Source organism: Panulirus ornatus, chromosome 11 (genome assembly GCF_036320965.1).
Source record: "Panulirus ornatus isolate Po-2019 chromosome 11, ASM3632096v1, whole genome shotgun sequence".
Classification (NCBI taxonomy): Eukaryota; Metazoa; Arthropoda; class Malacostraca; order Decapoda; family Palinuridae; genus Panulirus; species Panulirus ornatus.
In genome coordinates, this window is record NC_092234.1 from 35,936,137 (window position 1) to 35,958,933 (window position 22,797).

At 40.5% G+C, this 22,797-nt stretch overlaps 1 protein-coding gene across 1 annotated transcript in view; it reads left to right on the forward strand.

The window, feature by feature from the left end:
- The window catches only part of LOC139751401 (ubiquitin-protein ligase E3B), a 260,968-nt gene that overhangs the window by 215,740 nt on the left and 22,431 nt on the right, over window positions 1–22,797 (forward strand). Inside the window, exons 18-20 of the mRNA XM_071666787.1 lie at window positions 2,793–2,930; window positions 3,230–3,484; window positions 13,489–13,653. Of these exons, the coding sequence (XP_071522888.1) occupies window positions 2,793–2,930; window positions 3,230–3,484; window positions 13,489–13,653 (558 nt within the window). The remainder of the gene's footprint in view (window positions 1–2,792; window positions 2,931–3,229; window positions 3,485–13,488; window positions 13,654–22,797) is intronic.

Consider the following 22,797-nt stretch of genomic DNA (forward strand, 5'->3'; position numbering starts at 1 on the left):
CTTTATCACTGCTACTTATTACTTCCCCACTTGCCCTCTCCATTGATGTTCCCATTTGTTCTCTTATCTTACTCATGTTATTTACCTCCTTGCAGAACATCTTTATTGTCCCTAAGATTTATTAATACTCTCCCACCCCAACTCTCATTTGCCCTCTTTTTCAACCCTTTCACCTTTCTCTTGACCTCCTGCTGCTTTATCTTATACATCTTCCAGTCATTTGCACTCCTTCTTTGCAAGTATCATCCAAACTCCTTTCTTTTCTCTTTCACTACCAACTTTCCTTTTTCATCCTACCACTCACTTCCCTCTCCAATCTGCCAATGTCCCACCTTTCTCATACCACATGTATCTTTTGCACAAACCATCACTGCTTCCCTAAATACATCCCATTCCTCACCCACTCCCCTCACGTCATTTGCTTACACCTTTTACCATTCTACACTCAATCTCTCCTGGTACTTCCTCAGACATGTCTCCCTGTCTCCCTTCTATGCTCACTTACTCTCACCTTTCTCCTCTCCCCAACATTCTCTATACTTTTTTGAAAACCTCTACAAATCTTTACCTTTGCGTCCACATCTCTTCAGGTGCCCCTCTCTGCACATTGATATCCAGAAGTTTTTCTTTGACTTGCCTATCAATTAACACTTAATCCAGTAATGCACTTTGACCATCTCTCCTACTCAAATATGTATACTTATGTATATATCTTTTTAAACCAGGTATTCCCAATCACCAGTCTTTTTTCTGCACACAAATCAACAGGCTCTTCACCATTTCCATTTACCACACAGAATACCCCATGTACACCAATTATACCCAGAACTACCACTTTACTTACCTTCGCATTTAAATCACCCATCACTAAACCTGGTCTCACGCATCAAAGCTGCTGAAACACTCACTCAACTCCTCCTAAAACACTTGAGTCTCATGATCTTTCTTCTCATGACCAGGTGCTTAAGCACCAGTAATCACCCATCTCTCTTCATCCACTTTTAATTTTACCCACATCAGTCTAGAATTTACATTCTTACACTCTGTCACATACTTCCACAACTCTTGCTCTTGGAGTAGTGCTACTCCTTCCTTAGCTCTTGTCCTCTCACCAAACCCTGATCTTACTCCCAAGACTTTCCCAAACCACTCTTCCCGTTTACCCTCGAGCTTTGTTTCACTCAGAGCTAGAACATCCATTCAGAAATGCCAATCTGAGCCTTCAAGGTGGATGAGCACTCCTTGCTTGACTCATCCTTCTATTTCCCTTTTTAGAAATTGAAATATAAGGAGGGGAGGGTTTCTAGCCTGCTGCTCTTGCCTCCTTTAGTTGCCTTCTACTAAATGTGGGGAATTCATGGAAGGTATTCTTTCTCCCCATCCCCTTTCAGTAAAGTATATATAGATATGAAAATAGAATAGAGCAGTGCTTCACAAATTAAATTAGTGATCTTAGTTATATTAACTACCATGAAAGAGTAAAGCAAGAGGAATTATGCCTTCTAGAATGATTGATATAGAGATCTTTATTGATGTGTACTTGGCAACAAATAGAAGGCTTAAAGAAAAATGATTTAACTTGAAAGCAATCTTTTAAGGCAGATACACTATCAGTGTCAAGCAATGTTCCTGGAAATATACCAAAAAGATTTTAGACAAAAATGCATGAATAACCAATGAAAAACTTGTAAGGCTTATTTCATGTCATACCTGGAGAATTAAGCTTAAAAACGTAAATGTAGTGACTTTATAAACATTTAAGAAAGATTTAGACTCTTGGTTAAAGACTCTCTTAGATGACCCTCACATTGACAACTAGAGTCCACCAAAGGAATAGAAACAGCTATTGAAAAAATTTGCATTATACAAAAAAGACAAGTGATAAGAAGAGGGAAGGTGTGTGAGGGATACAGCATTATTCGACAAACTAGACATATGGTGAGCACTGCACTTTTGCCCGCCATCATGGAAAAATCTTGTTGTAGGTACTCCTTGGCTGTACCTTCATTATGAACCATGAACCCTCCTCTCTTCTCACAACCATGCCATAATCTTACATTACTTTTCTTCATCTTCTTGCTATAGGATCCCTTTTCTATGGTTTTCCACACACTGCTCAGGAAGCCATACACATCCAGTGGGTGGGACTACAGGTCAAGATGTGTGATGGCATTCTGTATATATGTTTGTGGGGTGAGGACAAGACAGTCAAGGAGTAACAGTTCAGTATCTTCAGTATGGAAGTGGGATCTCTGCCTGTGGGGTGGTGTCTTGTGATATGTAGAATGGATGTTTGTAATGACAAGATGGGTGGTGCCCGGACTGCAGAAAACGTAACTGATACATGTCTTTGTGTAATGGAAAACTCTTCAATGCATATAGTAACCTTTCATATGAGACACCCTTTCATTTACTCCGTGTATTTGTAGTGATATTGTAGTTTAATTCCATCGTATTAACTCAAATATGTTTATCCCCCTATCTCTTGCTGGTTTTTTTCAAGACCAAGAGGTAGGAGCAAGGGGCTGGAAATGCTCTCATCTTTAATTATAATTTCTAAATTATGAATACTTCTTAAAGGCTTATATCTTTTTCTTAACACTACCTTGCTAAGGTGTAAAGAGCAAATCTGTATAGAAGAAAAATATTATTATACAATATTTCTCTTAAGGTCTGTTATTCATGGTTTAACTGATGACAAAAAGCCATCTTAATTTTCTAGAGTTTGAAAACTTCCAGTCATTTATCTGACCTTAGTAATTTATGAAATTGATCTACTTAATACTTTTCAGGGTATTGTGGTTGATTGCCCGTTTGCATCCTTCTTCTTAAGTCAAGTGCTGGGTGAACAGCAGTCAGCTCTGTACTCTTCCATAGATGAGCTACCTTCACTAGACCCAGAACTGTACAAGTCAATGACTTACATCAAGGTAATTAATTTAATTGAAATATGAAAGTCATGAAATATCTAAAAGGGATTACTGTTTTAAATTCAAGCCATTATAGGTGTGTTATTGCTAACACTGATCTAAAAATCACACATAAAAGGGGCTTAGGTTAAAGTCAGAATTATACTCAGTGCAGATTAGTTATTCTAAATTATTGTTTTGGATGTGGTGATTGATTTAGACTTTTATGAATATCTTTTGAATAAAATGTTCTTTACTCATTGACAAATGATAAAGATAATTTACCTTTCGTGTCTAATCTCTCCATGTATCATTCTCAGCATTATGATGGGGATGTAAGTGACTTGGATCTGACCTTCTCATATGATGAGGATTATTTGGGTCAGATTATCACACATGAACTGAGGCCAGGTGGTAAAGCTGTGCCTGTGACTAATGACAACAAGATTGTTTACATCCATCTGATGGCACATTTCAAGATGCACACACAAATCAGGGACCAGACAAAAGCTTTCATCCGAGGCTTCCGTTCTATCATCAATCCCGAATGGCTTTCACTGTTTTCAGTTCCAGAGGTAGCTACAGTTCTTAATGTACATCCAAAAATTGACTTTTAAACACAATGCAAAGAAACCTGGGACTATGAGTAATAAACTGGCTGTGATGTCACAGACAGTTATAAAGGATTTTCCAGTTTTCATGAATAACAGATTACTTTCAAGAAGGATGAGTTAGATAGATATGTGCTAAGACAATTATTGGGTTGTAGAAATTTGTCTGGAGCAGAGCAAGAGTTGTGGGATTAGGCTTTTTGAACTGTTTATACAGCTATGCAAAGAAAAGAGTAAGAATATTTGGTTATATGTGATTCATTGCATATGTGTGAGCTGTAGGTTTACAAAATGTAAGTATGAAAGATTTATAATTAATTTGATAGTTGCATACTTACCATGTAGTGATTGCAAAGAAGAAATAAAGAAAAATATGATATGCATATGATGTAGAGTCTTTTAGAGGGTGAGGTTGAGGCTTATCAGATCACATGATGGTATTTAATGATTTGCATCTTATTTTAGATTATCTTTGACTATAAACATGAATGAAAAAGCAGAGGATAAGTTGAAAAGTTAAGCAGCAAAAGTTCAAATTTTAGTGCCTCCAAGAGATGGTAAATGAGAGTAAATGTGAATAAGAGCAAGGATATTAGGTTCAGTAGGGTTGAGGGACAAGTTAATTGGTAGGTAAGTTTGATTGGAGAAAAACTGGAGGAAATGAAGTGTTAGATATCTGGGAGGGGATTTAGCAGCAGATGGAACCATGGAAGTGAGTCACAGGGTAGGGGAGGGGGCAAAGGTTCTGGGAGTGTTGAAGAATGTGTGGAAGGCAAGAACGCTATCTCGGAGAGCAAAAATGGATATGTTTGAAGGGATAGTTGTTCCAACAGTGTAATATGGTTGTGAGGCATGGGATATAGACTGGTTGTGTGGAGGAGGGTGGATGTGTTGTAAATGAAATGTTTGAGGACAATATGTGGTGTGAGGTGGTTTGATCGAGTAAGTAATGAAAGGGTAAGAGAGATGTGTGGTAATAAAAACAGTGTAGTTGAGAGAGCAGAAGGGGGTGTAATGAAATGCTTTGGTCTCATAGAGAGAATGAGTGAGGAAAGATTGACAAAAAGGATATATGTGTCAGAGGTGGAGGGTACGAGGAGAAGTGGGAGACCAAATTGGAGGAAGGATAGAGTGAAAAAGATTTCAAGCTATCGGTGCCTGAACATACAGGAGGGTGAAAGGTGTGCAAGGAAGAGAGTGAATTGGAATGATGAGGTATACTGGGGTCGACGTGAAGTCAGTGGATTTAACCAGGGCATGTGAAGCGTATGGGGTAAACCATGGAAAGTTTTGTGGTGCCTGGATGTGGAAAGGGAGCTGTGGTTTCGATGTATTATACATGACAGCTAGAGACTGAGTGTGAATGACTGTGGCCTTTGTTGTCTTTTCCTAGCGCTACCTCGCGCATGTGCAAGGGGAGGGGGGTTGTCAATTCATATGTAGCGGAGTGGCAATGGGAATGAATAGAGGCAGCAAGTATGAATTATGTACATGTGTATATATGTATATATCTGTGTATGTTGAAATGTATAGGTATTTATATGTGCTTGTGTGGATGTGTATGTATATACATTTGTGTGTGGGTGGGTTGGGGCATTATTTCATTTGTTTCCTTGTGCTACGTCACAAACACGGGAGACAGTGACAAAGTATAATTGATTGAAATGTAAATATATAGACATTCTTTGATGAAGCCAACTCGAATGCATCACTGATATCGACATGATGTCATCAGCTTTCAGCTGCCTTAACATTTGTAATTTTACATCCAAGGAGAAGCTTTTCTTAGGCCAGATGAACTGGCAGCACTAGAACTTGCAGGCCACCATCCAGACATGATAGGTAAAGAACAGTTGCAATGATACCAAAAAATCTGTGCTATACTATCAGAGGAGAGCACTTGCACTGATTGGATGTAAGCTTATGTTTTGTGTGGTACTTTGATTGGTCATGTGTGCATGAACAAAAAGAGCTGCTCTCAGAGTGATGTGAGTGTTTAGACGTGTGACTTTTTACTTCTTTTATGGATTTTTTCCCAAGATGCAAGCAAGTGTGCCAACTGGAGTAATAGTGTACTCTAAATCATTGATTGAAGAAGGTGATATGAGACAGGGTCTTTGGTATGCTTGGATTGGAAAAGCTGTGGCGACATAAATGGGGTGGGGAGTGACAGAAAAAGTTAAGGTGACGCTGAAATTGAATAGATCTTGAAAGTATGTATAGCAGCATGGGAAAAGGTCGTAGAAATGATGGATGAATGAACTCTTATTGTTCCACCTTATGAAGGTGTAGAGCACTGATGATTCTAAGAATCATAAAGAAGTGTCTTCTTAACTTATACCATTGGATTGTGACTGATTGTGTTATATGCACTCCAGAACCTTTTGTATGTGAAAAATAGATAGATTTAGGAAGGGATAAAAGTGTACATATGAGATTTTTGCTCTTTGTGAGGTAAGTTTTCAAAAGAGAAGAAACTTCCCATGTGTTGTAGACGGCGACTAAAGTGGATGGGAACGGAGGGCTAGAAACCCTCCCCTCCTTGTATTTGAACTTTCTAAAAGGGGAAACAGAAGAAGGAGTCATGCAGGGAGTGCTCATCCTCCTCGAAGGCTCAGATTGGGGGTGTCTAAATGTGTGTGAATGTAACTAAGATGAGGAAAAAGGAGAGATAGGTAGTATGTTTGAGGAAAGGAACCTGGATGGTTTGGCTCTGAGTGAAACGAAGCTCAAGGGTAAAGGGGAAGAGTGGTTTGGGAATGTTTTGAGAGTAAAGTCAGGGGTTGGTGAGAGGAAAAGAGCAAGGGAAATAGTAGCACTACTCCTGAAACAGGATTGGTGGGAGTATGTGATAGAGTGTAAGAAAGCAAACTCTAGATTGATATGGGTAAAACTGAAAGTGGATGGAGAGAGGTGGGTGATTATTGATGCCTATGCACCTGGTCATGAGAAGAAAGATCATGAGAGGCATGAGAAGAAAGATCATGAGAGGCAAATGTTTTGGGAGCAGCTGAGTGAGTGTGTTAGTAGTTTTGATGCACGAGACCAGGTTATAGTGATGGGTGATTTGAATGCAAAGGTGAGTAATGTGGCAGTTGAGGGAATAATTGATGTACATGGGTGTTCATTGTTGTAAATGGAAATGGTGAAGAGCTTGTAGATTTATATGCTGAAAAAGGACTGGTGATTGGGAATACCTGGTTTAAAAAGAGAGATATACTTACAGGAGGGTGGATTTGCTGGAAATGAGATGTTTGAGGATAATGTGTGGTGTGAGGTGGTATGATCGAGTAAGTAATGTAAGGGTAAGAGAGATGTGTGGAAATAAAAAGAGCGTGGTTGAGAGAGCAGAAGAGGGTGTTTTGAAATGGTTTGGGCACATGGAGAGAATGAGTGAGGAAAGATTGACCAAGAGGATATATGTGTCGGAGGTGGAGGGAACGAGGAGAAGTGGGAGAGCAAATTGGAGGTGGAAAGATGGAGTGAAAAAGATTTTGTGTGATTGGGGCCTGAACATGCAGGAGGGTGAAAGGCGGGCAAGGAATAGAGTGAATTGGATCGATGTGGTATACCGGGGTTGACGTGCTGTCAGTGGATTGAATCAGGGCATGTGAAGCGTCTGGGGTAAACCATATGAGCTATGTGGGGCCTGGATGTGGAAAGGGAGCTGTGGTTTCGGGCATTATTGCATGACAGCTAGAGACTGAGTGTGAACGAATGAGGCCTTTGTTGTCTTTTCCTAGTGCTACCCCGCACACATGAGGGGGGAGGGGGATGGTATTCCATGTGTGGCGATGGGAATGAATAATGGCAGACAGTGTGAATTGTGTGCATGGGTATATATGTATGTGTCTGTGTGTGTATATATATGTGTACATTGAGATGTATAGGTATGTATATTTGCGTGTGTGGACGTGTGTGTATATACATGTTTATTGGAGTGGGTTGGGCCATTTCTTTCATCTGTTTCCTTGCGCTACCTTGCAAACGCGGGAGACAGCGACAAAGCAAAATAAATAAATAAATACATAAGTATATCCCCGGGGATATGGGAGAAGGAATACTTCCCACGCATTCCTCACGTGTCGTAGAAGGCGACTAAAGGGGATGGGAGTGGGGGGCTAGAAACCCTTCCCTCCTTGTATTCTAACTTTCTAAAGGAGGAACAGAAGAAGGAGTCATGCCGGGAGTGCTCATCCTCTTCGAAGGCTCAGATTGGGGTGTCTAAATGTGTGTGGATGTAACCAAGATGAGAAAAAAGGAGAGATAGGTAGTATGTTTGAGGAAAGGAACCTGGATGTTTTGGCTCTGAGTGAAACGAAGCTTAAGGGTAAAGGGGAAGAGTGGTTTGGGAATGTTTTGAGAGTAAAGTCAGGGGTTGGTGAGAGGACAAGAGCAAGGAAAGGAGTAGCACTACTCCTGAAACAGGATTGGTGGGAGTATGTGATAGTGTAAGAAAGTAAACTTTAGATTGATATGGGTAAAACTGAAAGTGGATGGAGAGAGATGGGTGACTATTGGTGCCTCTGCACCTGGTCATGAGAAGAAAGATCATGAGGGGCAAGTGTTTTGGGAGCAGCTGAGTGAGTGTTAGTAGTTTTGATGCACAAGACCGGGTTGGGTGATTTGAATGCAAGGGTGAGTAATGTGGCAGTTGAGGGAATAATTGGTGTACATGGGGTGTTCAGTGTTGTAAATAGAAATGGTGAAGAGCTTGTAGATTTGTGTGCTGAAAAAGGACTGGTGATTGGGAATACCTGGTTTAGAAAGAGAGATAAACATAAGTATATCACTGAAGATAGGGGAGAAAGAATACTTCCCATGCATTTCTCACGTGTCGTAGAAGGCGACTAAAGGGGACGGGAGCGAAGTGCTAGAAACCCTCCCCTCCTTGTATTTTAACTTTCTAAACAGGGAAACAGAAGAAGGAGTCACGCGGGGAGTGCTCATCCTCCTCGAATGCTCAGATTGGGGTGTCTAAATGTGTGTGGATGTAACCAAGATGAGAAAAGAGGAGAGATAGGTAGTATGTTTAAGGAAAGGAACCTGAATGTTTTGGCTCTGAGTGTAATGAAGCTCAAGGGTAAGGGGGAAGAGTGGTTTGGGAATGTTTTGGGAGTAAAGTCAGGGGTCTGTGAGAGGACAAGAGCAAGGGAAGGAGTAGCACTACTCCTGAAACAGGAGTTGTGGGAGTATGTGATAGTGTAAAAAAGTAAACTCTAGATTGATATGAGTAAAACTTAAAGTGGATGGAGAGGATTGGGTGATTATTGGTGCCTATGCACCTGGGCATGAGAAGAAAGATCATGAGAGGCAAATGTTTTGGGAGCAGCTGAGTGAGTGTGTTAGTAGTTTTGATGAACGAGTCTGGGTTATAGTGATAGGTGATTTGAATGCAAAGGTGAGTAATGTGGCAGTTGAGGGAATAATTGTTGTACATGGGGTGTTCAGTGTTGTAAATGGAAACGGTGAAGAGATTGTAGATTTGTGTGATGAGAAAGGACTGGTGATTGGGAATACCTGGTTTAAAAAGAGAGATATACATAAGTATATGTATGTAAGTAGGAGAGATGGCCAGAGAGCATTATTGGATTACGTGTTGATTGATAGGCGTGCGAAAGAGACTTTTGGATGTTAATGTGCTGAGAGGTGCAAGTGGATGGATGTCTGATCATTATCTTGTGGAGGCGAAGGTTAAGATTTGTAGAGGTTTTCAGAAAAGAAGAGAGAATGTTGGGGTGAAGAGAGTGGTGAGAGTAAATGAGCTTGGGAAGGAGACTTGTGTGAGGAAGTACCAGGAGAGACAGTGCAGAATGGAGAAAGGTGAGAGCAAGGGACGTAAGGGGAGTGGGGGAGGAATGGGATGTATTTAAGGAAGCAATGATGGCTTGTGCAAAAGATGCTTGTGGCATGAGAAGCGTGGGAGGTGGGCAGATTAGAAAGGGTAGTGAGTGGTGGGATGAAGAAGTAAGATTTTTAAGTGAAAGAGAAGAGAGAGGCATTTGGATGATTTTTGCAGGGAAATAGTGCAAATGACTGGGAGATGCATAAGAGGCAGGAGGTCAAGTGGTGAAAAAGAGGGCAGCTGAGAGTTGGGGTGAGAGAGTATCATTTAATTTTAGGGAGAATAAGATGTTTTGGAAGGAGGTAAATAAAGTGCGTAAGACAAGAGAACGAATGGGAACATTGGTGAAGGGGGCTAATGGGGTGGTGATAAGAGGCAGTGGTGATGTGAGGAGTTGGAGTGAGTATTTTGAAGGTTTGTTGAATGTTAGATGATAGAGTGATAGATATAGGGTGTTTTGGTCGAGGTGGTGTGCGAAGTGAGAGGGTTAGGGAGAATGATTTGGTAAACAGAGAAGAGGTTGTAAAAGCTTTGCGGAGGATGAAAGCTGGCAAGACAGTAGTTTTGGATGGTATTGCGGTGGAATTTATTAAAAAAGGGGGTGACTGTGTTTTTGACTGGTTGTAAAGGATATTTAATGTGTGTATGACTCATGGTGAGGTGTCTAAGGATTGGCGGAATGCATGCATAATGCCATTGTACAAAGGCAAAGGGGATAAGGGTGAGTGCTCAAATTACAGAGGTATAAGTTTGTTGAGTATATTTGTATTTATTGTACTTTGTTGCTGTCTCCCACGTTAGCGAGGTAGCGCAAGGAAACAGATGAAGGAATGGTCCAACCCACCCACATACACATGTATATACATACACGTCCACACGCACACATATACATACCTTTACATCTCAATATATACGTATATATACACACACAGGCATATACATATATACACATGTACGTAATTCATACTGTCTGCCCGTATTCATTCCCGTTGCCACCCCGCCACACATGAAATAACAACCCTCACCCCCTGTGAGGTAGCGCTAGGAAAAGACAACAAAGGCCATATTCGTTCACACTCGGTCTCTAGCTGTTATGTATAATGCACCGAAACCACAGCTCCCTTTCCACATCCAGGCCCCACAGAACTTTCCATGGTTTACCCCAGACGCTTCACATGCCCTGGTTCAATCCATTGACAGCAAGTCGACCCTGGTATACTACATTGTTCCAATTTACTCTATTCCTTGCATGCCTTTCACCCTTCTGCATGTTCAGGCCCTGATCACTCAAAATCTTTTTCACTCCATCTTTCCACTTCTGATTTGGTCTCCCACTTCTCCTCGTTCCCTCCACCTCTGACACATATATCCTCTTTCTTAATCTTTCCTCACTCATTCTCTCCATGTGACCAAACCATTTCAAAACGCCCTCTTCTGCTCTCTCAACCACACTTTTTTTATTGCCACACATCTCTCTTACCCTTTCATTACTTTGTTTGTTGAGTATACCTGGGAAATTTTATGGGAGGGTATTGATTGATAGGGTGAAGGCATGTACAGAGCATCAGAATGGGGAAGAGCTGTGTGGTTTTAGAAGTGGGAGAGGATGTGTGGTTCAGATGTTTGCTTTGAAGAATATTTGTGAGAAATACTTAGAAAAGCAAATGGATTTGTATATAGCTTTTATGGATCTGGAGAAGGCAAATGATAGAGTTGATAGAGATGCTCTGTGGAAGGTATTGTGAATATATGGTGTGGGAGGCAAGTGAAAAGTTTTTATCGAGGATGTAAGGCATGTGCACGAGTAGGAAGAGAGGAAAGTGATTGGTTCTCAGTGATCGTAGGTTTGCGGGATGGGTGCGTGATGTCTCCATGGTTGTTTAATTTGTTTATGGATGGGGTTGTTAGGTAGGTGAATGCAAGAGTTTTGGAGAGAGGGGCAGGTATGCAGTCTGTTGAGGATGAGAGAGCTTGTGGACTATAGTAAATTGTTGTTCGAGAACAGTATCTCAGAAAGCTAAAATGGGTATGTTTGAAGGAATAGTGGTTCCAACAATGTTATATGGTTGTGAGGCGTGGGCTATAGATAGAGTTGTGTGGAGGAGGGTGGATGTGTTGGAAATGGGATTTTTGAGGAAAATATGTGGTGTGCGTTGGTTTGATCGAGTAAGTAATGAAAGGGTAAGAGAAATGTGTGGTAATAAGAAGAGTGTGGTTGAGAGAGCAGGAGAGGGTGTTTTGAAAAGGTTTGGTCACATAGAGAGAATGAGTGAGGTAAGATTGATAAAGAGGATATATGTGTCAGAGGTGGAGGGAACAAGGAGAAGTGGGAGATCAAATTGGAGGTTGAAATATGGGTGAAAAAGATTTTGAGTGATCATGGCCTGAGCATGCAGGAGGGTGAAAGGCGTGCAAGGAATAGAGTGAATTGGAATGATGTGGTATACCGGGGTTGACGTGCTGTCATTGGATTGAACCAGGGCATGTGAAGTGTGTGGGTTAAACCATAGAAAGTTTTGTGGGTCCTGGATGTGGAAAGGGAGCTGTGGTTTCGGTGCATTATACATTACAGCTGTAGACTGAGTGTGAACAAATGTGGCCTTTGTTGTCTTTTCTTAGAGCTACCTCGCGTTCATGTGGGGGAAGTGGGTTGTCATTTCATGTGTGGTGAGGTGGCGACAGGATTGAATAAAGGCAGCAAGTATGAATTATGTACATGTGTATATATGTATATGTCTGTGTTTATATATATGTATACGTTGAAATGTATAGGTATGTATATGTGCGTGTGTGGACGTGTATGTATATACATTTGTATGTGGGTGAGTTGGGGCATTCCTTCGTCTGTTTCCTTGCGCTGCATTGCTAACGCACTGGACAGCGACAAAGTATAGTAGAAAAAGGTTTGACTGTATTAAGAGTGAAAGACTGGTGAATACTGACAAGAACTTTCATGAAATTTGTGCTTGTGTGTAAATGATTTGAATGTGTAAATGCATTTTGGTTGTGAAATAATGCTATCATTTTGTGTTTTTATGTATGAGAAATTTTGAGAGATGATGATATGATGGATTCATTACAGTGCACGCCTTTAAAAGAGGATTTGACAGATAGGTAGATTGCTTTAGTATTCTTCAGTGGAAGACATTCACAGAAAATAAGTAGGAGTGCAGTTCATTGTTGTCTAGGGATAGAGTGTTGCTGTGTAATTAATTACACTGGTCAAGAATTAGGACTTGTTATGGAGTGAATGCTTTTAAGAGTGATGATCAGTAGGAATGGGAATGAAAAAAATGCAGTTAAGATGTCATGCAGGTGAAAAGAATTACAAGTGCACTTAGAGTTCTGATGAATCAAAAGATTGAATATTGAGTAGTTATCTGTAATGTGTATATGTGAAATCAAAATATTTTCACAGTTGAGATGCACCGACTATAAGAGCAATATAGATGGATAACTTTGGCAGTATAGTTGGAATTTGAAGAATTAGTAGAGTACAGATATATGTGTGGGTGTTTAGAAATCATCAGAAAGATGTATATACGAAAGCTTATTTGAAAAACTGGTGTGGTCATGTAGTCCATATGACTCATGATAAGTTAGTAAAGATTTATGGAATATTCTAAAAAATGGAAGAAAAAGGAGTGGACTGCAAAAGGGATGGATAGATGCATTAAGTGAATAGTTCAGAGCTAGAAATATTTCATGATGATGCTAGAGGAATGATTTTTATTGTGTGCAGTGGAGGTTTGTTGTGTGTGTGGTTCAAGTTGCCGGTAATGGCAGCACATCTTCATGAATAATGTTACTTTTCAAAGAAAAAGTGATTAGTTTTTGAATTAGCATTGAAGCCTTTGTTTACCTTAGCTCATTAGAATGAAGGGTATGGTTGAGTAAAGTGAGAGGCTATATGCATTTAATCTTTGTAAAAGGGAATGTTGCTAATGACAATAGATAAGGTAGAGAGCAGTTTGCTTGATATTTGCATCTCTAATTGGATGAAGAGTAATACAATACTTTAGTGCAGTTTACTTGATATTTATATATCTGATTGGGTGAAGAGTAATACAATACTTCAGAGAGCAGTTTGCTTGATATATGCATCTACTTTTTTTTATCCCAGTTCCAGCGACTGATTTCTGGGGACAATGTGGCAGTGGACCTTAAAGATCTTCGTGAAAATACATTGTATTATGGAGGTTTCCACGATAAGCACCGTGTTGTGTGTTGGTTGTGGGACATACTTGAGCGCGACTTCAAAGAGGAGGAAAGAGCACTTTTTTTGAAGGTAGGAAATATTAATGCTGTTGGTTCTTTGGGTGAATATTGGGTGAATTTAACCAAATATGACTGGATGTATAATGAAAGGTGGAAAATGGTGCAAATAATTATTGTGGCGCTGCATTACAGTTGCATATGTAGTTGTTTTGTATTGAAGCTTTTTATAGGGAAGGATCAGCACCAGTTAAGTGAATTATTGAATGAATGCCTAGGGTAACGTAGTACAATTTGAGCATTCATGATATCTTACTTCAATCCAGTGTCTGGGCAGGTCTAAGAGGACTTTATTTGTTGCATGATGCTTAGCTCATTCTCATATTATGTTTGAGACCCACAACCTTGGACCACCCTCATTTGGGAGGTTATGACTCCATAAATGAAGGAGATGAAAAAGAAAAGAGGTGGGTGTAAGAATACAAAGTAAATGTGAAAAGAAAGGAAGGAGTGTTGCTGAATGAAAAGGAGGGATTGAACGGAATATATTAATAGTATTTTGAAGAACTGATGGATGGGGGAAAGTGAGGCAGTTGTTAATGCATAGATGGATATGGAGAATGGAAGAAAAAGACCAAAGTGCAGGGGCCTATAGCAAGAAGGGAGATAAGAAGGTTGATAATGAAAGTGAGGGTATGAAAGGCACTTGAAGTTAATAGTATTACAGCTGAAATGTTGAAGTATGGAGGAAGTGTGACAGAGTGGATGCATCTGATATGTGATCGAGAATGAAAGCAGAAGGTTGTGCCAAATGGGTGAAAGCTGTTATTGTTCCTTTATTCAGTAGGAAAGGTGCAAAGGAAGGATGTATCAGTTATAAGAGAATAAGTCTTTTAATTGTATGTAAGAGTGTTGAGTGGTAGCTTGATGAAAGTGATAATGCAGAAAGAGTGAGGATCAGGGAGGTTGTAGGAAAGGTGGGGAATGTGTAGATCAGATTTTTGCTATGAGAATGATTATGAAAAGTATCAAGCAAAAGGTAAGAAGCTGTATTTAGCTTTTATGGACCTGGAGTAAGCATATTATGTAAGAGATGTGTTAAACTTATATGGGGTAGGAGACAACTTCTGGATGATGTGAAAGCCATCTATAGAGGAACAAATGCATGTGTGGGAGTGGATGGAGAGTTGAGTATGAATTTCATTATACATATGGGTTTAAGGCAAATCTGTGCAATGTCACTCTGGCTTTTAACTTGTGTAAGGATGGAATGATAAGAGAGTAAAAAAGATGAGCAATATAGGGTGATGGCGCTGAGTGTAAATGGGATGACTGGTGAGAGAAAAAGGAGGGAGCTTGTGGAGAAGTTTAAAAGTTATAACTTGGATGTTCTGGGGGTTAGAAAAACTCATATCCTTGGGCAGGGTGTATAGAGTGAAAATGGAAATGATGAATGGAAGTTATGGAAGGAATGATATGGACAGGAATGAATGAAAATTATTAGGTGAAGATGTGCAATTCTGTTATCACTGAGAGAGTGAGTGGGTGTTACAGTGTATGGATGTAGTGGATCAAGAACAGTGTGGGTGAAAGGAAAGAATGGAATTGTGAAGTATATTTAGGTGTGTGTATATGCATGTATGAATTAGACGACTGTGTGAGGTAAGGATGGAATGAGGATTTTATGGAGAAATTTGAATGATGGTATAAATGGTTTTGAGAACGAGAGAAAAGTTATTGTAATGGGTGATATGAATGCGGAATGGGATGTGATGAAATTGGCGAGAAAGTTGATAAGTAGGGAATGCCCAGAGTAAATGAGAATGGAAGTTACCTTGTGTATGTCTGTGCTTAAAGGGATTTATTCTTTGTAGACACCTTTTTTCAGCACAAAATGATCTAGATGGATGCATGTATGAAAAGTGATGGAAGAGAAAAGCAGAAGGCTTTGATTGACTATGTGGCAGTTGAAGAAAGATTATGCTAGATGCTAGAGTTGTGAGAGGTATGGTGTAAGGAAGAGTGGAGAGGTAAAAGTGTTGGCAAGTGAGAACATGAATCAGAAAAAATGCAGGGAAGAGCATGAAAGGAGGGTGATCAGAAGCTTAGATGGAAGTGCAGTGAATGTTGGGGTGCAGTCATGTGTGAATGAGGTGTTTAAGATGTTTTGGGAGATTCTATTAAAGGTTGTAGAATTTGTAGTTGGATACAAGGTAGTAAGAGATTGGAATAAAAAGTGCTTTGCATTGTGGACAGAAATTAGAAATGCTTTGGAAGAGAAGAAAAAGGCATGTGGTAGATTGCTCGAAAGGAATGTATTAGTGGAAGTTCAGTAAAGGAGGAGGTAAGAATATTAGATGCATAAGCGAAATGTTAACCCATTTAAGGTGGGCAATGTTACCTAATGTTCATACAGTAGAATCTGGGAAGTGTTATGTAATGTTTGGCTATTTTGCATCATAATTGTTTTCTGAATTTTGGCGATGTGGAAGCACTGTCATTTACTATCCTGACCTCCGTTTACCCAGTCCTGTAAACAGTGCCCTCACTCGCCCATCCATGGTCAGTGCCAATATTATCTAATGTTCATACAGTAGTAAGCAGGCAACATTATGTAACATTGGGCCCTTTTGTGTCATAATTGTATGGTGAAATTGGGTGATGTTGCATCCCTGACATGTACTATCATGCTCTCTGTTTGGATACACCTCTAAACAGCCACCCATGTTCGCCCAATGAGTTATCTCAGTATAGCTAGAACCTCGTAAAACACTATGGCCTACCTGTCCACCTAGATATTCTAGCCAGCCCAATTTCAAATTTTTTTTTCAATTTAGCACCAATTCTTAACAACAACCTAGAAGGTAAAAATCCAGACAAGTCATTGTCAGTATTAGCAGAAACAATGGAAGGTGAAGATAGGTCATGCTCTCCCCTGCTTAGCACTCCTCGCCTCCTGCCACAGCCAGCTATGATGCAGTATCTCATAAGTAATACTTCTTACATTCATTTTTCATCCAATTTATCTATTTATGTATGCATTGGCTTATTCCTGTGTACTTTATTATTCCTAGAATATGCTGCCCAACACAGATATATGAAAAACTTCTCCCACCTTTAATGGGTTAAGAAAGCAAAGAAAGAGTAGATGAAGATTTTTGAAGAATGAGTGAAATGTTTATGGAAAATAAGATTTGTATGGAAGGTGGTGAAAAGGAAAGAGGTGGATGTAAGAGTGGAAATGTTAATGTGAAAAGTAAGGGAGGGGAGTTGCTAAATCAAAATGAGTAAGTGAAAGGCAGATGGAAAGAGTATTGTGAAGAATTGATGAATGTTGAGGTTGAGGCAACAGTTATTATATGCATGGATATGGAGGATGGCAGGAAGAGGATACTAGTGCTAGTGCCTGTATCAGAAAGGTAGGTAAAAGGACAATAATGAGGCTGAAGGTAGGAAAGGCACCTAGAATGGATGGGATTATGGCTGAAATGTTGAAGTATGGAGGAGAAAGTGTGATAGAGTGGATGCATCTGATATGTGACTTAGTATGGAAACAGAAGGTTTGCTTGATGATTGGATGAAAGCTATTATTGTTCATTTACTCAAAGGAAAAGATGCTAAGGATATATGTTGCAGTTATAAGGGAATAAGGCTGTTAAGTATACCTGGAAAAGTGTGTGCAAGAATGTTGATTGATAGAGTGATAGAAGTGACTGAATACAGAGTAAGTGAGGAGCAAGGGGGTTTTTAGGAAAGATAGGGGATGTGTGGATTAGAATTTTGTGGTAAAGATGGCTATGGAAAAAGTATTTTGTGAATGGTAAAAAGTTGTATGCAGCTGTTATGGATCTAGAGCAAGCATTTGACAAGAGTCGAGTAGAATGCCAAATGGAATATGTTAAGGTAGGGGAACAACTGTTGGATGGTGTGAAAGCCTTCTATTGAGTGGCACATGCATTTATAGTAGTGGATGAAAAGTTGAGGGAAAGTTTCAGTATATATGTGGGTGTGAGGGAGGGCTATGATGGCACCATGGCTTTTTGATATATACATGGATAGAGTGATGACAGAGATGAAAGCAAGACTAGGGAAAGGGATTGTAGAGATGGGGTGATGGCTAGAGGCAAACCTGTGTGAGGATGATACTGTGCTGTTTGCTGAGAGTGAAGAGGAGTTTCAGAAGGTTGTGTTTTATGATGTGCCTAAGTGTAGGTGATTGAAGGTAAATGTAAGTAAAACTAAGTTAATGGCATTTGAAGGGAAACTATTTAGAGTGAAAGAAAAATGTGTACCAAACTGTGTTTTAGATATGGAGGGAGAAAGACTGTAAGTTGTGAGAGAATTTGAATATTTAGATGTTTTCTTGGATATGTTTGGTGATATGGAAGGCGAGATAAGAGAAAGAGAAGTACAGGGTGGAAGTCACTGGTTCCCTTAACAAAATAATGAAGATTAGAGGTGTAAATATGGTAGTGAAGAGGGGATTAAGGGACAGCATAGTCCTTACCCCAACCCTGACCTGTGCTGCCAAATTATGGACATGGAATGAGTCACAGAGGTTAATCCAGGCTGTGGAAATGAGCTACTTGAGGGAAGCATGTGGTGTTGACTTGATGGAATGAAGAAAGAAATGAAAGGGTGTATGAGAGATTCAGTATGGCAGGGAATGCAAAGAGAATTAATTGTGGAGTGATAGAATGGGTGAAATGTAGTACTTTGAGATGGTTTGGGCAAGTGAAGGAATGAGTCTGTGGAAAGAATGCAAGACTAGAAGTTTACAAGGAGAGTGTATGATAATATAATTAAAGGGGATGACTGTATTGTTGACTGGTTGGTAAGGTTATTTAATGTATGTATGTATGTATGAGGTGCCTGAGGATTGGCGGAATGCTTGCATAGTGCCATTGTACAAAGGGAAAGGGGATAAAAGTGAGTGCTCAAATTACAGAGGTATAAGTTTGTTGAGTATTCCTGGGAAATTATATGGGAGGGTATTGATTGAGAGGGTGAAGGCATGTACATAGCATCAGATTGGGGAAGAGCAGTGTGGTTTCAGAAGTTGTAGAGGATGTGTGGATCAGGTGTTTGCTTTGATGAATATTTGTGAGAAATACTTAGAAAAGCAAATGGATTTATATGTAGCATTTATGGATCTGGAAAAGGCATATGATAGAGTTGATAGAGATGCTTTGTGGAAGGTATTAAGAATATATGGTGTGGGAGGCAAGTTGTTAGAAGCAGTGAAAAGTTTTTATCAAGGATTTTAGGCATGTGTATGTGTAGGAAGAGAGGAAAGTGATTGGTTCTTAGTGAATGTAGGTTTGCGGCAGGTGTGTGTGATGTCTCCATGGTTGTTTAATTTGTTTATGGATGGGGTTGTTAGGGAGGTAAATGCAAGAGTTTTGGAAAGAGGGGCAAGTATGCAGTCTGTTGTGGATGAGAGAGCTCGGGAAGTGAGTCAGTTGTTGTTTGCTGATGATACAGCGCTGGTGGCTGATTCGTGTGAGAAACTGCAGAAGCTGGTGACTGAGTTTGGTAAAGTGTGTGAAAGAAGAAAGCTGAGAGTAAATGTGAATAAGAGCAAGGTTATTAGGTACAGTAGGGTTGAGGGACAAGTCAATTGGGAGGTAAGTTTGAATGGAGAAAAACTGGAGGAAGTGAAGTGTTTTTAGATATCTGGGAGTGGATTTGGCAGCGAATGGAACCATGGAAGCAGAAGTGAATCATAGGATGGGGGAGGGGGCAAAAGTTCTGGATGTCTTGAATAATGTATGGAAGTCGAGAACATTATCTCGGAAAGCAAAAATGGGTATGTTTGAAGGAATAGTGGTTCCAACAATGTTATATGGTTGTGAGGTGTGGGCTATAGATAGAGTTGTGCAGAGGATGGTGGATATGTTGGAAATGGGATGTTTGAGGACAGTATGTGGTGTGAGGTGGTTTGATCGAGTAAGTAATAATAGGGTAAGAGATTTTTTTTTTTTTTTTTTTTTTTTTTTTTTTTATACTTTGTCGCTGTCTCCCGCGTTTGCGAGGTAGCGCAAGGAAACAGACGAAAGAAATGGCCCAACCCCCCCCGTACACATGTACATACACACGTCCACACACGCAAATATACATACCTACACAGCTTTCCATGGTTTACCCCGGACGCTTCACATGCCTTGATTCAATCCACTGACAGCACGTCAACCCCTGTATACCACATCGCTCCAATTCACTCTATTCCTTGCCCTCCTTTCACCCTCCTGCATGTTCAGGCCCCGATCACACAAAATCCTTTTCACTCCATCTTTCCACCTCCAATTTGGTCTCCCTCTTCTCCTCGTTCCCTCCACCTCCGACACATATATCCTCTTGGTCAATCTTTCCTCACTCATTCTCTCCATGTGCCCAAACCATTTCAAAACACCCTCTTCTGCTCTCTCAACCACGCTCTTTTTATTTCCACACATCTCTCTTACCCTTACGTTACTTACTCGATCAAACCACCTCACACCACACATTGTCCTCAAACATCTCATTTCCAGCACATCCATCCTCCTGCGCACAACTCTATCCATAGCCCACGCCTCGCAACCATACAACATTGTTGGAACTACTATTCCTTCAAACATACCCATTTTTGCTTTCCGGGATAATGTTCTCGACTTCCACACATTTTTCAAGGCTCCCAAAATTTTCGCCCCCTCCCCCACCCTATGATCCACTTCCGCTTCCATGGTTCCATCGCTGACAGATCCACTCCCAGATATCTAAAACACTTCACTTCCTCCAGTTTTTCTCCATTCAAACTCACCTCCCAATTGACTTGACCCTCAACCCTACTGTACCTAATAACCTTGCTCTTATTCACATTTACTCTTAACTTTCTTCTTCCACACACTTTACCAAACTCCGTCACCAGCTTCTGCAGTTTCTCACATGAATCCGCCACCAGCGCTGTATCATCAGCGAACAACAACTGACTCACTTCCCAAGCTCTCTCATCCCCAACAGACTTCATACTTGCCCCTCTTTCCAAGACTCTTGCATTTACCTCCCTAACAACCCCATCCATAAACAAATTAAACAACCATGGAGACATCACACACCCCTGCCGCAAACCTACATTCACTGAGAACCAATCACTTTCCTCTCTTCCTACACGTACACATGCCTTACATCCTCGATAAAAACTTTTCACTGCTTCTAACAACTTGCCTCCCACACCATATATTCTTAATACCTTCCACAGAGCATCTCTATCAACTTTATCATATGCCTTCTCCAGATCCATAAATGCTACATACAAATCCATTTGCTTTTCTAAGTATTTCTCACATACATTCTTCAAAGCAAACACCTGATCCACACATCCTCTACCACTTCTGAAACCACACTGCTCTTCCCCAATCTGATGCTCTGTACATGCCTTCACCCTCTCAATCAATACTCTCCCATATAATTTACCAGGAATACTCAACAAACTTATACCTCTGTAATTTGAGCACTCACTCTTATCCCCTTTGCCTTTGTACAATGGCACTATGCACGCATTCCGCCAATCCTCAGGCACCTCACCATGAGTCATACATACATTAAATAACCTTACCAACCAGTCAACAATACAGTCACCCCCTTTTTTAATAAATTCCACTGCAATACCATCCAAACCTGCTGCCTTGCCGGCTTTCATCTTCCGCAAAGCTTTTACTACCTCTTCTCTGTTTACCAAATCATTTTCCCTAACCCTCTCACTTTGCACACCACCTCGACCCAAACACCCTATATCTGCCACTCTGTCATCAGACACATTCAACAAACCTTCAAAATACTCATTCCATCTCCTTCTCACATCACCACTACTTGTTATCACCTCCCCATTTACGCCCTTCACTGAAGTTCCCAGTGATATGTGTGGTAATAAAAAGAGTGTGGTTGAGAGAGCAGAAGAGGGTGTTTTGAAATGGTTTGGTCACATGGAGAGAATGAGTGAGGAAAGATTGACCAAGAGGATATATGTGTCAGAGGTGAAGGGAACAAGAAGTGGGAGACCAAATTGGAGGTGGAAAGATGGAGTGAAAAGATTTTGAGTGATTGGTGCCTGAACATGCAGGAGGGTGAAAGGTGTGCAAGGAATAGAGTGAATTGGAATGATGTCGTATACCGGGGTCGACGTGCTGTCAATGGATTGAACCAGGGCCTGTGAAGCGTCTGGGGTAAACCAGGGAAAGTTCTGTGGGGCCTGGATGTGGAAAGGGAGCTGTGGTTTCGGTGCATTATTACATGACAGCTAGAGACTGAGTGTGAACGAATGTGGCCTTTGTTGTCTTTTCCTAGCACTACCTTGCACACATGCGGGGGGAGGGGGTTGTTATTTCATGTGTGGACGTGTATGTATATACATGTGTATGTGGGTGGGTTGGGCCATTCTTTAGTCTGTTTCCTTGCACTACCTCGCTAATGCGGGAGACAGCGACAAAGCAAAATGAATAAATAAATAAATATAAATAGGTGTGAGAGGAAGACCTCCTGTGATATGGGCAAATGGAGTGGAAGAATACTAGAGGGAGAGAAACAGTGGAAGAATGCATGGAATGGTGTTTGCAAAGGAGGCATGTAGGAACAGGGAAAAGTAGGGACTTTTACTGTGGCAACCCCCTTGTTGGGAGTTCCTGGAGGAATCGGATATCACAATTATAGATAGATAAAAGAGAAATGAGCGAAACTATGAAAAATGGGTGTAGAAATGGAGTTTGGTGGTAAGGTATGGTGAGTGACTAGTGACAAGTCTTTTGGTTGATGATAATGTGTTGTTCGCTGGGAGTGAAGAGGAGTTGCAGAAGGTTGTATTTGTGGTTTATGATTGTAAGCATACATGAGTGAATATAAGTACAAGTAATGTCATGGTGTCTGAAAGGAAGCAATCTGATAGTATAGATTTTTCAAAGCTCTATGGAATGTGAGAGGAAAGTGTACTAACTGTATTATAGATATGGGGGTAGAAAGATTGGAAGAGGTGACAATATAAGAATGTGAGAGCTACCTTGGGTAGGCTTGGTGATATGGAGGGAGAGATGAGGGAGAAAGCAGTACATCGTAGAAGTCCCTGGGTTCCTTAATAGAATAATGAAAGGTAGAGGTGAAAGTATGGAAGTAGAGAAAGGATTAAGAAACAGCATGGTCCTCCCAACCCTGACCTGTGCAGTCATAGAATAATGAAAGGTAGAGGTGA